The sequence below is a fragment of the Scleropages formosus genome, chromosome 22 (genome assembly GCF_900964775.1).
Source record: "Scleropages formosus chromosome 22, fSclFor1.1, whole genome shotgun sequence".
Taxonomy (NCBI): Eukaryota; Metazoa; Chordata; class Actinopteri; order Osteoglossiformes; family Osteoglossidae; genus Scleropages; species Scleropages formosus.
The window spans coordinates 24,451,333-24,466,653 of NC_041827.1; the positions used below are offsets into that span (position 1 = coordinate 24,451,333).

Sequence of the window (15,321 nt, forward strand, 5' to 3'; positions counted from 1 at the left end):
TAAGGGATTTTGAAAACTTACTTTATTGCTACCAGGCTGATTTATGAAAAATTCTTTTGCATGCTGTGCATAGGCATGTTAGTGAACAATTTATCAATAAAGAGACAAATATTATAAACTGCCTGTATTAATATGGAGTAATAGTAGAAATTGGTCAAAACTAAAACGTCTTTTTCGTTTCATTCCAGTGTTACAAACCTTAACCACCAGCGAAAATTTGGACTCTGTTATGCCGTGTTTTGTGTGACACTTGTGCCCAAATCTGTATTTGCACACATATATACAAACTCCTCGTTTAATAATGAAGTATCTCCACGTGTGTCTGGCGCTTCGATGGTTGCCACGGCAACCCAGATAAGAAAGCTGCAGTTTTCCATATCTTCCCCAGCCTGTTATATTGTGGGATTAGCCCTTTTCCGGAAAGGTCAAACACAATGTCATGAATTCTGGCATTTTTACTATTTATATTCACATCCTCGATGGTTACTTTTTGTAAAGAGTGCTCCAGCTGATTTTATTTTTGCTTCTCACTTAGAGGGAAAATACAAAACTATTTGAGACAGCATGTAACAAACCTAATGGTAGACCTATAAAAACTAATCGAATCTCACATCTTGCCCCAGAGCAAGGTTCTTAGTCTAAATTACTCCAGTAACAATTGCAGAGGGCTTGACGCTGTAAATCGCTTTGGAGAAAAGGGTCAGATGACAAATAAATAAATGCAGAATGTTTACATCGGCTGAAGCCACTAAGGTTGCATTCACACTTGTGAGGAAATGGCGACACCTGGTGGCAATGTAACATAATACAACACGTGCTACTGCGGAACTTCCAAGAATATAAAGATTTCATTTTTTGTGACTGTTGCAGTGCGCACATGTTCAGTCGGCAGTTTCTTATCTTCAGTTTTTTTCTCTTCATTATCCATCCACCCAATGGCAACTTGTCCTTATGGTGACACTAAACAGAGAATTTAGCATCAACAATTCCCCTGAATAATATGTTTTTGGACTGTGGGAGGAAACCAGAGCACCCGGAAGAAACTCACAAAGGCACAGAGCGATCATGCACGACCCACACAGACTGAGCTGGGATCGAACCCACGTTCTCTCGCACCACCCAGGCGCTGTGAGGTCACTATGCCGCCCTCTCACTGTCACAAACATTTCAACTATTCGCCAGTCACTATTAAAACAGTTTCCGTCTGAGCTTCTCGGTATGATCAATGGTGTTCTTGGAATTGGACTTCCTATAGAGATCCTTTATGTTAACATGCCCCCTTTAAAATTTCTTGGGACCTTCAGTTTCATGTTCCCCTTCTTTTTGACTGATTACCCCTTCTCAACAGGCGCAGGAGGTACAGTTCTTTCAGGAGGCAAGGTACCTTCTGCCCGAATTTTACACATACCATATCAAATACAATAAAACTTCTTTCTTTAGTTTTTTATTCAAGCAATTTTACTCAAACTGGACAAATAAAATACTAAACAAACTTTAATCAGTTGAGTTGAAATTATCAAAGTTAATGTATTACCTAAGAACTAAGAGTTCAACAGTCTGTTACATTCTAATCTAAGCGAAACAATAAGAATCTTGGAATCTTGGAAAAAGTAAATTACACTTTGAAATTTTGAAAACATTTATTTTGCCCTTTCAGTCCCCAAATTATCAATCGATGGACATAGTAGTGGCATTTTAGAAACTATTGTCATGTAACACTGCTCGGGGCATGTTATGCTAGAAACATTGTGTACAGTATATAATAAGAGCAGTGCTGTTTTTATTAACTTCTTTTTCAACAGTGCTATTCATTGCTATGCAGATCAGTGCGAATTTTGTGCAGTTTCGCCAATTCCTACATTTTTTTATTTAAATGGGAGGAATTCCGAGTTTGTGACTTTAGGTATATGGTTTTCACAGTAAGTGCGATGTCAGTCTTTGAGTGTGTGGGAAATGGGCAATAGCTGTTGCCAGAGGTGAACATGTGGAGTGACACAGGAAGCAGGTGTAAGAGAGGAATATTTCCTCCCCGTCTCACAGTTCCTGACTCCTTAGGGGTGGCACTGTTTGTTTTCTCCATGTGCTATAAACACAGCTGGGAGTCAGCTGCAGCTGTGGGGTGGCATGTGGGCCACTGAGGAAATAGACTCTCACAAGGAGGAAACGACAGGGGATAGTGGGAAGGAACTCGATTTCAGGAAGAAAGCAGCTATCAGCGTGAATGCGAGAAACGTTTCACAGCTCTATTTGTTATTCTCGCTCACAGTGTCTTGCCATTGAGTGGGCGCGCCTGTGTCCTAGTGAGGGTGTCTGGCAGCCCTGAGTGACATGAGGCCTTTCTAATGGACAAATGGGAAGTGTCCCTGTAAAATCAGCCCTACTGATAAAAGGGGGGAAAATGTGTATGCGCATGTCTGCAGCTATTCGTGTGATGAACATTGGTTCATACGGTGGAAAAAAAACAAAAACTCTACTTAAGAATCACGTCTGCAACTATGTCTCTCCTTTTCCTAATGTAATGAACACATTGTATTTTTGATGAGATGTACGTTGCTTTGGAGAAAACTGTCTGACAAATGAATACATGTAAATGTATTTAAATGTCTGAAAGAGAAACTATGCATTTGCCAGGGTAGGTGATGCTTTCTGGGTTTAGGCATGTGAAAATGTCAAGTCAGATATTAAATGTATTTTTCTTTTTTTATTAGTGTTTTAAGACAGACATAAATATACAATAATGAGTGCACAGCAAACCAGCACACACTTTGGTGAAGTTGCCGAATCCCAAAGCCACCCATATATCATAACCACACTAAAACTATAAAGAAGAACAGAAATAATAATAATAATAATAATGAAAAATAGATGAATATATTGTGACAAAAACTTCAGGTAGACACCCAGATAAAAAGAAATGAAGACAGAGGACAAAGAGGAGAAGGAGATAATGAAGAAGAAAAATATGAAAGTCATTGTAACACAAAGTAAATAAATTACAAACAGTACTTAGGATAATACAATATATTAAATGTAAGTATTATGACACAAAAAGTATATCTTAAATTTAGGAATAGTAAGTAATATGAATGAGAGATTTGACAAATAGATTGCATAGTTCAATACTGCACAATTTCAGGAGTGCAGTGGGAATGGAAAAAAGTGGAATGGAACAAAGAAGAAAGATAGCATCAATAAATAAAGATAATAATAAATGTAGCAGGCACTTTTCTGCAAAGCAACTTGTCAAAGTTCAGCTACTTAGAATTATTTACCCATTTAGACAGCTGGGCAGTTTTACTGAAGCAACGTAAGGTTGTTCAGCGGTATGACAGATAGAGGTGAGATTCAACCTGTAACCTTTGGGTCCAGATCAGAAGCACCACTCCTGTATTATACATATCTAACATCAGTTGTGCATTTGTAAGAGAAATTAACTCTTTTTTCGGTACGTCCGAGAGGTTCTGTGTGTGAAGAAATGTTTACATATATACACGTGTGCGTAGTTACTCTCTAAGGCTTTCCACTAGAAGAAGAGACTAATGGCACAGCACCTCCTTGGAAACTCCATGCTGGCCAGACATTGGTGGGGGTGTCACACACTTGGGATCAGGGGCTCTTTATGCAAACACATACAAAACGAGGACTGCAAAGGGGATTTATATCTCATTATGTGCAAGCAGAAGGAGGTGGACTTACACAAACGAGCACACATACTCAGACCACTCAGATAATGCTACTGACACTACCTCTCTCTCTTTGTCGCTCACACATACACACATCCTCCAGCCTCAGACAGAGTCTCTCTGTCAGCACCGGAATCTCATCTGCTGTTTCAAGTTGTGATGGTGAAGCCCATACAAGCCTGTTCTTCTGGGCTTCAGTTTGGGCTAAACGGTGTCCCACTTGTGTCTCTCTGTCTGCCCGCTTCTAGTCTCTCAAACGGCAGCTGTGTGCAATACATGGGGGGCTTTGTTTTCCCAGACACCTGTGCAGGACATCATTTCACAGTAAGGGAGCAATTCTTGGGTGCAAAAAAATTGTTACAGTAATCATTTCCATGTTTAAATCCCACACGGGGCCATTCCTCCATGTGCACATTAATTCAAGGCCTATGAGCCTCTTTGTATAATATTATATAAACTAATACTATCATGGGGCAGCTGGTGACATAGCTGCCTAGCACTAGAAGGACCCAAGTTTAAATCCCAGCTGCTGCAGTAGCACCCTTGAACAAGGTACTTCCTATAAAACTGCTCCCGTAAAAACTACCCAGCTAAAAACTGATGTGTAAATCAGTGTCATAGATTAATAGTACAAGTCACGTCTGTAGACTGTGGTGAAAAACAAGAGTTGCTGTATTCGCTTGGCGGACCTTCAGTGACGTCACCTGGCCTTCATCCATGAAGCCTTTCTGGGACATGATCATGTGTCCCTGGGAAAATATTTTTTTACTCATTATGAATTTCAGCTTTTCACTCACTTTTGGAAATAATTGAGCTGATGTACTCATGGTTTAAGGGATGTCATTTTGCAGTTTGATGATGGCGCTCTCCCGGGTTCCAGCAGTCAGCTGCTCTGAAGCATGTGAGAAGGAAGCTGCAGAACTGATTGATCTCTGAGCTACAATAGAAATATGATGAATGCATAAACTACAGATAGAGCATGAAGTAGGCAGCTAGCATCATTTTTTTCTGTGTAATTTCTTGCCCTTTCTCCTTCCTCAAGATCAGTTTTCTCTCTCCTGTATTTATCAAGCCCGAAATGGTCTCTGTCTGAGTTCCGCTGCCTTCCTTACTGTTCTCACTGTACAGCTGGGGATTCCAACTCTGGTCTTCCAGGTTTTCACTTAATCTTAGTCTGGGTGACTATAGACCTCTGTGTGTGCTTCCATATGTCTGAGAGCTTATTTTATGGTGTGTGTGTCACTATTTTACAGAAGCAGATCAGCCCTCTGTAATTCTGGCGCTGCTTTGATCTACATCTGTAGTTATCCTTAGGTTCCTGTCCACCTCCTACTTCCCTTTGCCATTTCTTTGTGTTTTTACCTTTTGTTTATTCTAATAATAACGAAATATGACAGTGAGTTGTAAGATTAGCAAGTAGCAAAAGGGATGCAGAGCAAAGCCTTTACAGTAAAATGTGTGAACATATAGCAGGGATCAGAAAGGCAGTGACACTAACATGCGATCAGTGTGTGTATACACCTTTCATTGCGTGTTTTTCCTTCATAGGTCTTCCTGTGAATTGTTAATTGTTTATTTTTGATGAGATGTACGTTATTTTGACAACTGTGCATACACTGAAACCCTTTAACACTTGAGTTTCTCACCTTGTTGAGAGCATGTTGGTTAACCATTTCTCAAACAGAATTAAATGCCATCTATTTCAAGAGAAGGGGGTGTGGTGGTGCAGTGGGTTTGGCCACTTAATGTTACATCTGAGTAACATTAAGGGAGCACCAGAATTTGAACCTGGGCCCACTTGATGTGTACACCAATGCTCCAGGCAGCTGATACTGTAGTGGTCAGTGCTGATGTCTTTGAAGCAAAAGGTTGCTGTTTGAATCTCACCTACTGCTGTACTATCCTTGAACAAGGTACTTACCCTATATTGCTCCAGTAAAATCATCCAGCTAGATGGATGGGTAAATAATTCCAAGTTTCTTTGGGGAAAAGTGTCAGCTAAACAAATATCTCCCCCCCATGGAATGCTCTACCCACAACTGGTTAAACTTTTCAACTGGTTTCCTCCTAGTTAAGAGACAAGTGTTTCAGGAAAACTGGCCAGTCTAAATTGCCCATTGTGTGTGCAACTATGTGAGTGAGTGAGTGGGTAAATGAATGGCTTCCCTGCAATGAACTGGTATCCTGTCTTTGTACCCCTGCTAGCCTAGCAACCCGTGATTCTGGGATAAACAAGTAGTTAAGGAAGTGAGTTGAAACTGATGGTTGTAATTGGCTGAGACTGTTGGTGTGGTACAAGTAGGAAGTTACATAGAGTACTGCAGTCAGTTTTGTTATAAAAGCATACATTAGCAGTCACTGTTTCCAGGGTAACATGGAAGTAAATATACTACATTTAGCTAGACTGATATCTCAGAGGGGAAAACTTGGGTTTGAGACTCCAAGTGTGCATCTCAGTACAAAACCATCTGCAACAAGTAACAGATTCAAGCCATTTTATAGAACAGCTGCTGTAGAAGTATAATGGCTGCATAACCAGCAAAATGTTGTTGTACTGAACAATAAGTTAATTAGTTGAAGAAAGACATTTTAACAAGCTGTAGAAGTTTAACACTCTTACTTGAGGGCTGAGTGTTAAGTCCCATAGTACTGTAATCGGTTCCTGCCCACTATATTTACATTTACTTATTTAACAGACACTTTTCTCCAAAGTGACTTCCAATGAAATCCATGTAGTGTTATCAGCCCACACACCTTATTCACCAAGGTGACTTACACTGCTAGATACACTACTTACCATGGGTCACTCATCCATTCATCAGTGGAACACACACACACACACACACACACACACACACACACACACACACACACACACACACACACTCTTGTCACTCACACACTATAAGTGAACCTAAATAGCACGCCTTTGCACTGTGGGAGGAAATCAAAGCACCCGAAGGAAACCCATGCAGACACGGAGAGAACATGCAAACTCCACACAGACTGAGCGGGATTAAACTAATGTCCTCTCGCACCACCCAGGCGCTGACATAGCAGCACTACTCACTGTGCCACCCGCTAGGCGGAACCATTTCCAAATCTGCCACTAGGTTTTAAAAAAAAAAAAAAAAAGTTGTGATTTTACTATGCCCTATATTTCCTCAAGAAAATTACTCCATGGCATATTTTAAAATAAAATAGTAAAATTTAACAATACACTTCACTGTTATACTAATATTGGGAGTGTGGGGGCGCAGCGGGTTTGGCCATGGCGCGCTGTGTGACAGGTCTGGGGTTCAAGCCCTACCTGGCGTGCTTTGCAGCGGACTAATGTCCCATCTGCGGTGTGTACCTTCCCCCTCCGGCCTTGCGCCCCGTGTTGCCGGGCTAGGCTCTGGTTTGACGCGACCCTGCTTGGGAAAAGCGGTTGTAGATATTGTCTGTTACACTGATTCACTGTGTGTACTTTAGCGTAATAGAATAAAATCAGACTTGCAACTTTAAGCAAATGAGTCTTCTACCTGAATTCTGAGACTGAGCAAAATGCATGACTTTAATCGATGTCACTACAACCTCTAACTTCAAAGATTAAAATGTTTTGCTGTTGAATAAGTAAAACTTCTCCATATACCCTGTGATGGACTGACATCCTGTCCAGGCTGTACCATGCTTTGTACCTGTGCTTTCTCCAACAGCCTCCAGACCACTGCAACATTGCTGTGGACAAATAAGTGATAAAAGCAGAAGGAAAAAAGGAATTCCCACAAAGGGTTAAGCTCTGAAAACAGACTTCATGAATATGTAGACTTTTCAAAAATGTTGTATAGGTGTGAGGTGCATTGATGAAAGGCAGGGAAGGGGAAACGTCAGACTATGTACAGGAAAATTAAGTTATCGAATCCCCACCACTTAGCCCCTTGAGTCCACAGTTTGAGCAGTTTCAGTTTAAAGCAATTTTAATATGGACCAAAATGACATGACATATTTTCAAAACAAAACAAGATATACGTTTATCTTTTTTAAACTTTATTTCAAATTCGGTCTCCCCTCCGCTTCATTTGCAATTTATAATTCAAGCCCAAGTTCCCTTCAGAAAACACTACAATCACATGCATGCATAACTCAAATTACAGCAACCGTGTCATTTACACAGGAAAATTACAAATGTATGAAAGCAATATTCCATTACTGTATGTTAAAACAAAAATGCAAGTCTTCTAGGAGGGAAAATGCATGTGAGAATTTACTTGAATTTTTAGTTAAACTGGCTCAAACAGATAAAATTGTTGGATATATCAAGAATCAATTCTTTATTAACCCAACATGAGCTCTGCACAGCTGTTAACACAACCGATGCACAAAAGAGGGAGCTGTATTACTGTCCCCATTTACCAACACAGATCAGGGGAGTCTACAGTAAACTCTGCCTCATATCCATACTGATTTGTCATAAAAATCTTGTTTTTGAGAGGGGGGGAAAACAAAAAAAAAAAAAAAAAACTACCAACTAAAGCCTTTAATGGTGGCAAAAATGCAAAAAAATACAAAACAGAAATCCAGGAATAATTGTTTTAAAAAAGAGCACTGAATTTCCACTGAATGCACCCACCATTTTTTCTTTTTTTAAAGCCCATCACCCTTCATACATTATATCTATGCTCCCAGTTAACGGAACAGCGGAAGGAGCCTGGTGCTTCAAATGAAACCGTAGACAAGCCACTTGAACTACATGAAGGCAGAGAGTTAGAGCAAACTGCATGTAGTTTCCATATGTTGTATACTTGTGTGTGTGTGTGTGTGTGTGTGTGTGTAGCTGCAATATGAATGGGTGGGTGGATACTGGTCTGCACACTCACAGTGCATCCAGCAGGCTGTCAATGCGATTGATCAGCTCCTGCCTCTTGCTGGCCAGTGACTTCTCATTCTCAATGTAGGCCTCCTTCTTCACTTTGCCTGCCACCAGCCGCTCCGCCTCTTGACAGGAACGGCACACCAGCTCCTTCACTTGGCTGTCCAGCTTTTGCACCTCGGCCACCTGAGGAGTGTGGGTCCATGTTCATCATCTTAGTCATTTAGTTATTTATTCATTATGTTGACACTTCAACAAAGTGAGCTACAGTGTTATGTTACATGCAACAATTAATGCATTTACACAGCAGGATAATATTCGCTGGAGCAAATATTGATGCGTACCCTTATGAAAGGCAATGCTAAATTTATTAATGTGCAATTTGTACAACTTCATGACACTGCTGAATGTATACAAACAAATTAGCACACAAGTAGTTATCGACACTCATTCTGTTACTCAGGCTCCTGATATCCATTTTTTTCATGAATCTGGTGTGTAACTATTAATACCATCTATCAGTTCAGATCTTCCTATCTCTTCTCTCATATCCATTCCGAACCCGTGAGATTCGGTCCAACATGATAACCAAGACTGCGTTCAAAAATTGTACCAAGTGCCTATGTGAGGGAAAGACACACTGCATACCCACACTCACAGCTCCCTTCTGACACTCTGCATCTCACTTTTATACTCATGTTTGTGGTTGCATCCTTCAATTCTGCACCATTGTGCAATAATTTCCTGTAATTCTCTTCCTTGAAATGTCATAAATTCCATACATGCATCTCTGAGGAATTTGTGGGGGGGGGTGGGGGCGTAATTTAATTTCAACCTAAAGGGGTTGGGGGTTGAAGCCACACCAAGCACTGCGCTGCTAGTGCTTACTGATCCTATGCTTATGTGCCATGGTCTCTTGAAACTGACAGTTGCCAGGGCACAAAGGGGTGATTTAACAATGGATTTATCCCAATAATTAGGGAAGCCAAGCTAAAACCCACCTTGTCTGCCAGATCGGAGCCCTCGACTTTGAGCCGGGCTTGTAAAGAGGAGATGTCATTGGTGAGGGTGCGGTGCTCCGCTTCCATGGTCTTGCGGCCACCATTGAGCGCACCAGTGTCTCGCGACTGCTTGTAACGGTTCACCACGTCATTCATGTGGCGGTACAGGCCTAAGCGCTTGTTGACCAGCGTCAGCACCTGCTCTGTGATGGAGGCCACCTTCATTCGCACCTCAGCAGCAGGGTCCTAGGAAGTAGAACAAACAGAAGTGGTTGGACGAAAGAATGATATGGCAGTTTAATGGCACAGATCAACCAAACACCTGCAGGGTCACCAGAAAATGCAGTACCTTGGTGATAGAGAAATCCAGGCGCACATAGATAATGACGGTGAAGAACATGATGTAGAAGGCTCCAACCACTAACAGTGGCTCCTGCAGCATCAGAATTTTATTGAAGGTGTAGTGAATCTAAGAGACGAGACAAACACGCTGCTTAAGCAAATTTCTGTCAGTCCAATACATTAACATTTGTTTAGCAGACACTTTTCTCCAGAATTCTATGTAGTGTTATTAGCCCACACACCATATTCACCAAGGTGACTTACACTGCTAGATACACTACTTACCATGGGTCACTCATCCATACATCAGTGGAACACACACACAGTCACTCACACACTATGAGTGAACCTGAACAGCACGTCTTTGCACTGTGGGAGGAAACCAGAGCACCCGAAGGAAACCCATGCAGACACAGGGAGAACATGCAAACTCCACACAGACTGAGCGGGATCAAACTAATGTTCTCTCGCACCACCCAGGCGCGGACATAGCAGCACTACTCACTCTACCACCCGCAAGGCGGAACCATTTCCAAATCGGCCACTAGGTTAAAGAAAAAAAAATTCCTCTCAAGTTGTGATTTTACTATGGCCTATATTTTCTCAAAAAAATTACTCCATGGCATATTTTAAAAAAGTTCAATTTAACAATATGCTTCACGTTACACTAATATTAGGGGATGCGGGGGGCACAGCGGGTTTGGCCATGGCTCGCTGTGTGGCAGGTCTGGGGTTCAAGCCCTACTTGAGGTGCTTTGCAGCAGACTAATGTCCCGTCCAGGGTACATCCCTTCCCCATTTTTGCACTGTGGGAGGAAACCCACGCAGACACGGGGAGAACACGTAAACTCCACACAGACTGAGCGGGGATTGAACCCACGTCCTCTCACACCACTGAGGTGCTGTGAGACAGCAGCACTACTCGCTGTGCCACCACGCCAGCAGTTGCAATTCTATGCCACTCCCCTTGAACCTCTTCCAAAATGAAATGTGTGAGACAAAGTTTATTCTGACCAGTGTTCCAATACAGGATGGCTGATCATTATTAACTCCAGCCACAGTACTTCCATGCATACAGGAATTTTAATTACATTTACAACAACATTGTCATACAAAGCCCCTCCCCTCTTACTACATTTCGTCAACTATTCCCTTTGGCTCACCACCACATCTTGGATGTGCTGCTCAACCAAGTTGCTCTTTGTGGCCACAAGCACAGGGCGGCCAAAAGTGTCCAGATAGGTGTAATGCAATTGGTCAGGCTCACGGTCAATCTGGTAGGGTGTGTCTAAGTGGATATTCCTAAAGTAGAGAGGGAGAAGAAAAACAACAATCAATAAAATAAAAAATAATATAGACAGGAACAGTCCAATCTATGAGATATCCTTACCTTGCCCCTTCAGGAAGAATGATTTTGACAGTAAGATGGTCAATGACTTGGTCATCATAAACATGGTCCACTAGACGCATCTTCAGAGCGTACTGATCACCTAAAATAAGAGTTTCCAGAAGGCAAGGAAGAAGTTGAGTGTTTTTTTTTTTTTAAGCCGATATACAAATATCATTGATTCAAGGTACAAAATACTAAAATGCCATGGATAAGTTAGGAAACTCACCCAGAGTATACAGGTACTCGTAGCTCGGCAAGTTGTAACCAATGATGTAATGGGTCTTCCAGCCACCGAAGAGAGGGAAGCGAGGCCGCACCTCTACTTCCACAGCATCTTCCAGAACCAGGAGGTGGGAGGTAGAAATATTACCTATCTCATCCCGGTAGTAGACATCCTGTGCAGATGCTGGAAGGATGGTCTGACAAAAACAGCACAGGGTGAGCCAAAAACAGAAAATGTCTGATCATAAATGTACCATGCTGAAGTAATTAATGGCCACATACCTTAAAGGATTTTATGGAGGAGATGCCGCTGTCAGACTGCCGCTGGTAATCGTAGCGTGAGAAAGGCCCCTTTAGAAAAGCTCCTGTATGTCTCAGGTCTATGGTCTCTTCTACCGCAATATTACCCCAGTGAGAAACCTCGATGGTGCGGGTAATACTACTGATGGTAAGGAAGGGACTGTTGTTTTCATAGTGGATTTTCATGGGGTCCTGCACAGTAAATAAATCTTTGTTACTTTAATTTCTGCATATATGTGCCGTATATAAACAAAAATATTTAATCTGACTCATTTGCACAAGCAAAACTGTTCATGCTTGTCTTGCAAAACTGATTTTCAGAATTACCAGAAATTTTTAAGGGTGTAGCACAGGTATCTTCAATCTGTTTATCAGGTGAAAAATAATTCAAACCATAGCCCTCTGGGTACTTTTGAATCTTTTAGCAGCCACAGATGTGGCTCAATTTGTCCTCAAACATATTTTGGTCACACCCGTTAGCCTATTTTTGATTTTCTAATAAAATTCAGCTCTCTTAAGTGTTGACCTTCTTCCACTCTTCAAGAGATCAAAATAAAAACTGTAAACTGAAACACTTTAAAGACCACAAGGAAAATTACCTGGCTGAAGGGAGGAATGTCCTGGAAGGGGCCGAACTCGATTATCTCATCACTCTTGCTGGGATTGCCCAGCTTGGTATAGCTCTCCACATTTTTTGAGGCGAGCCGAACACGGGTGGTCTGGCTGGTAGTAAGGTAGGGCGAGTACAAGTAATGGTTGCCTTGGAAGACCACAAGCTGCCGTTCAGCCTGGGTGATGTGGGTGGGAAAGGGCCGCAACACATGGCTCAGAACAGTTTCTACTTGCAGACGCAGTTTACTGCCTCCTGCCAGTCCGGACAGCAGCTGAACTTCAAAAAACTTTCCACTGCAAATAAGTGAGGTTAAGGTTAGGCTACAAAACATACTGTGGGCATAGCATTTCTTGTTTACATCATGCTTATTTGGCTCAAGAGTCTCCTGTGCAACTTGACAGTAATGCCCCTGGTGCAAATTCTACATTACAAAAATTACTGGAGTGGGCTGGAGGAGGTAAACTAACCAACTAATGAAAGTGTAAATAGACTGCACAGAACCTATAATCAACATCTGCTTTATACTACAGATACATTTGGTTTATTTCCAGTAATGTTCTTGGATATACATCAATCAAAAACATCTAAGAACAAGAGTTGTTGGTTCCATGAAAAGGCTTGCCATTGAACGCCCATATATTCATTTAGCTGATGCTTTTCTCTAAAGCGACTTACAATGTTAAGGTACTTATTTACTCATTTATAAACATCGGTAATTTTACTGGGACAATTTAGGATAAGTACCTCACTCACGGGTACTACAACCAGAGCTGAGATTCAAACCTGTGGCCATTTGGTAAAAAGGCAGCAGCTCTAACCAGTACACTACCAGCTGTCCCAAACTTCACCTGATTTCCTCAAGTGAAGTGTGCAGATATACAAGTTAAACAAAGTCATTTTGTAAAAAGCTGCAACAGATAACCACACACATCACACAATTATGAACTTTCACCTTTGGCCTTTAAGTGAGGTTTCTTTCAGCTCCAAAGAGCCATCCTTTTCTTCTTGACCACTCGCCTGATAGAGACAAACACATACATTCAAAGACGACCATTAAGAACAATACTTCTGCGATCTTCGTACACCCAAGCCAAATTAGGCAAACTCTCTCTCTCTCTCTCTCACACACACACACACACACACACACACACAAACACAAACTGAAACCGCTTGTCCCGAGCAGGGTCGCGGCAAGCTGGTGCCTAACCCGGCAACACAGGGCACAAGGCTGGAGGGGGAGGGGACACACCCAGGACGGGACGCCAGTCCGTCACAAGGCACCCCATGCAGGACTCGAACCCCAGACCCACGGGAAAGCAGGCACAGGCCAAACCCTTTGCGCCACCGCTCCCCCAAATTAGGCAAACTGCTCTGCTGAAATAGTACAAATTAAAGCAGGAAGCACAGATTACAGTCATGAACTTGCAACGTGAAGAATGTTGGTTCAATCCCCAGTTCCCGCTCCTGTGGTGCACCTGATCAATGACAATGAATGTATTCAGACTGAAGACAATGCTGCACGAAAACGTCCAGCTGTAAAGACTGGCAAAAACTTTAAGCAGTTTTAGCCGGTAAAGGCGCCAGCAAAGCATGGAAATATGAATATTGTAAACGACCCGCGTCACTCTACCATAATATATATGTAAGGTGCAAGAAACATGACAGCAGCTGAGCCCTCTGGCTGGATCATAATGACACGTCTTTTCTTGCGACAGACACACGAGGAAAAACGGTAGGATAGACGGACCTGAACGCACGCGGCCCACAGACTCTCGTGGCGAGCCGCCGCTGACGTGTCACACGGCCGTTCGCGCGCGCTGACAGCAGCGCACTTCCGGAAATGACATTCGCTGGCAGTCCAGCTCATTTTACAGAACGTCTGTCAGTTGCAGTCACGACTAAATGTGTATAAACTTTATTATAAAGTTTGTGGCACGAGGAACTGTTCATTTCCGCCAAGATCAAGAAAAGACGCGAACTGGTGAACGGAAGAGACCGGTTTTTGAATAGAAGCGGCCGGCGCGCGCCCGCTACGAAGAAGCGGTGGCCTCCAATCCCATCGCATCGACTCGAGGAAGACAACATGATCATCATCATCATCATCATGTCATGAAAAGATACATACTAATTAAACTCCATCTCTGCTATGCAGAAACTAAACTGCAAGGTGCTGGGCGTGCAGCGTTTTACCCACGGTCCCCACGAGAGCATGATGATTAATAAAATTAACAGACAGAGTGTACAAGAGAAGAGTTGACCTGCTGTGTTTCCTCAAAATAAAAAACGTGTCACAACAATCAACGATGTCATGATGGCAGCAATAGCCTACTGCCTACTAGCAGCAGAACCTCAGTCGAACTTGCGGCATCACAAACATCACTCGCTGTCCGTCATTCATTCCCTGAAGCAGGAGGCTGGTGAACCGCGCCGCGCCTGGCTGCTGCTCCTGTTACTCACGGTCACTCCGATGAAGGCGAGGTGCGGCGCCAACTCAGGCTCGAGCGCGACCACGAAGCTGTTCACGGTGCTCCTTCCCGGATTAGAGAGCAGCACCTCCGTGGTTATCTTTGCCAGATGCGTGCTCAGGTCCACCGTGCGTTTCACCTCCTCGTTCACCAGCGAGCCCTCGGCCGTTTGTGTGCAGAGGAGGCCGGCGGTGAAAAGCAGCGCCCAGCAGGACACGGCGAAGCAGATGAGCGTGCGAGACATGATTGGTCAAACAAACAGAGCTGTAAAGTCTGATGAGCTAGTTCAGCTCAGATTCTTCTTGTGTTGTTTTTGTTTGTTTGTTTTTTTAGGGAAAATGGGAGAAAGGCCTCGCAAAGCTCCAGTATCCCAGGCGATGTCGAAGCGATGACGCTTCATTCATTCCTGCATGCGCAGACGCAACATGGCGACGATCAAACGTAAAGTGGTGG

At 42.8% G+C, this 15,321-nt stretch overlaps 1 protein-coding gene across 1 annotated transcript; it reads right to left on the bottom strand.

The window, feature by feature from the left end:
• Positions 1–7,695: 7,695 nt before the first annotated feature.
• rpn1 (ribophorin I) lies at positions 7,696–15,307 on the bottom strand. Its single transcript, XM_018734099.2, has 10 exons — positions 14,861–15,307; positions 13,356–13,420; positions 12,390–12,696; positions 11,773–11,982; positions 11,495–11,687; positions 11,269–11,368; positions 11,042–11,180; positions 9,886–10,005; positions 9,537–9,782; positions 7,696–8,721 (listed from the first exon to the last, which is right to left on the bottom strand). Exons 1-10 carry the CDS (start codon positions 15,110–15,112, stop codon positions 8,539–8,541), a joined length of 1,815 nt encoding a protein of 604 aa, XP_018589615.1. The 5' UTR covers positions 15,113–15,307; the 3' UTR covers positions 7,696–8,538.
• Positions 15,308–15,321: the final 14 nt, after the last annotated feature.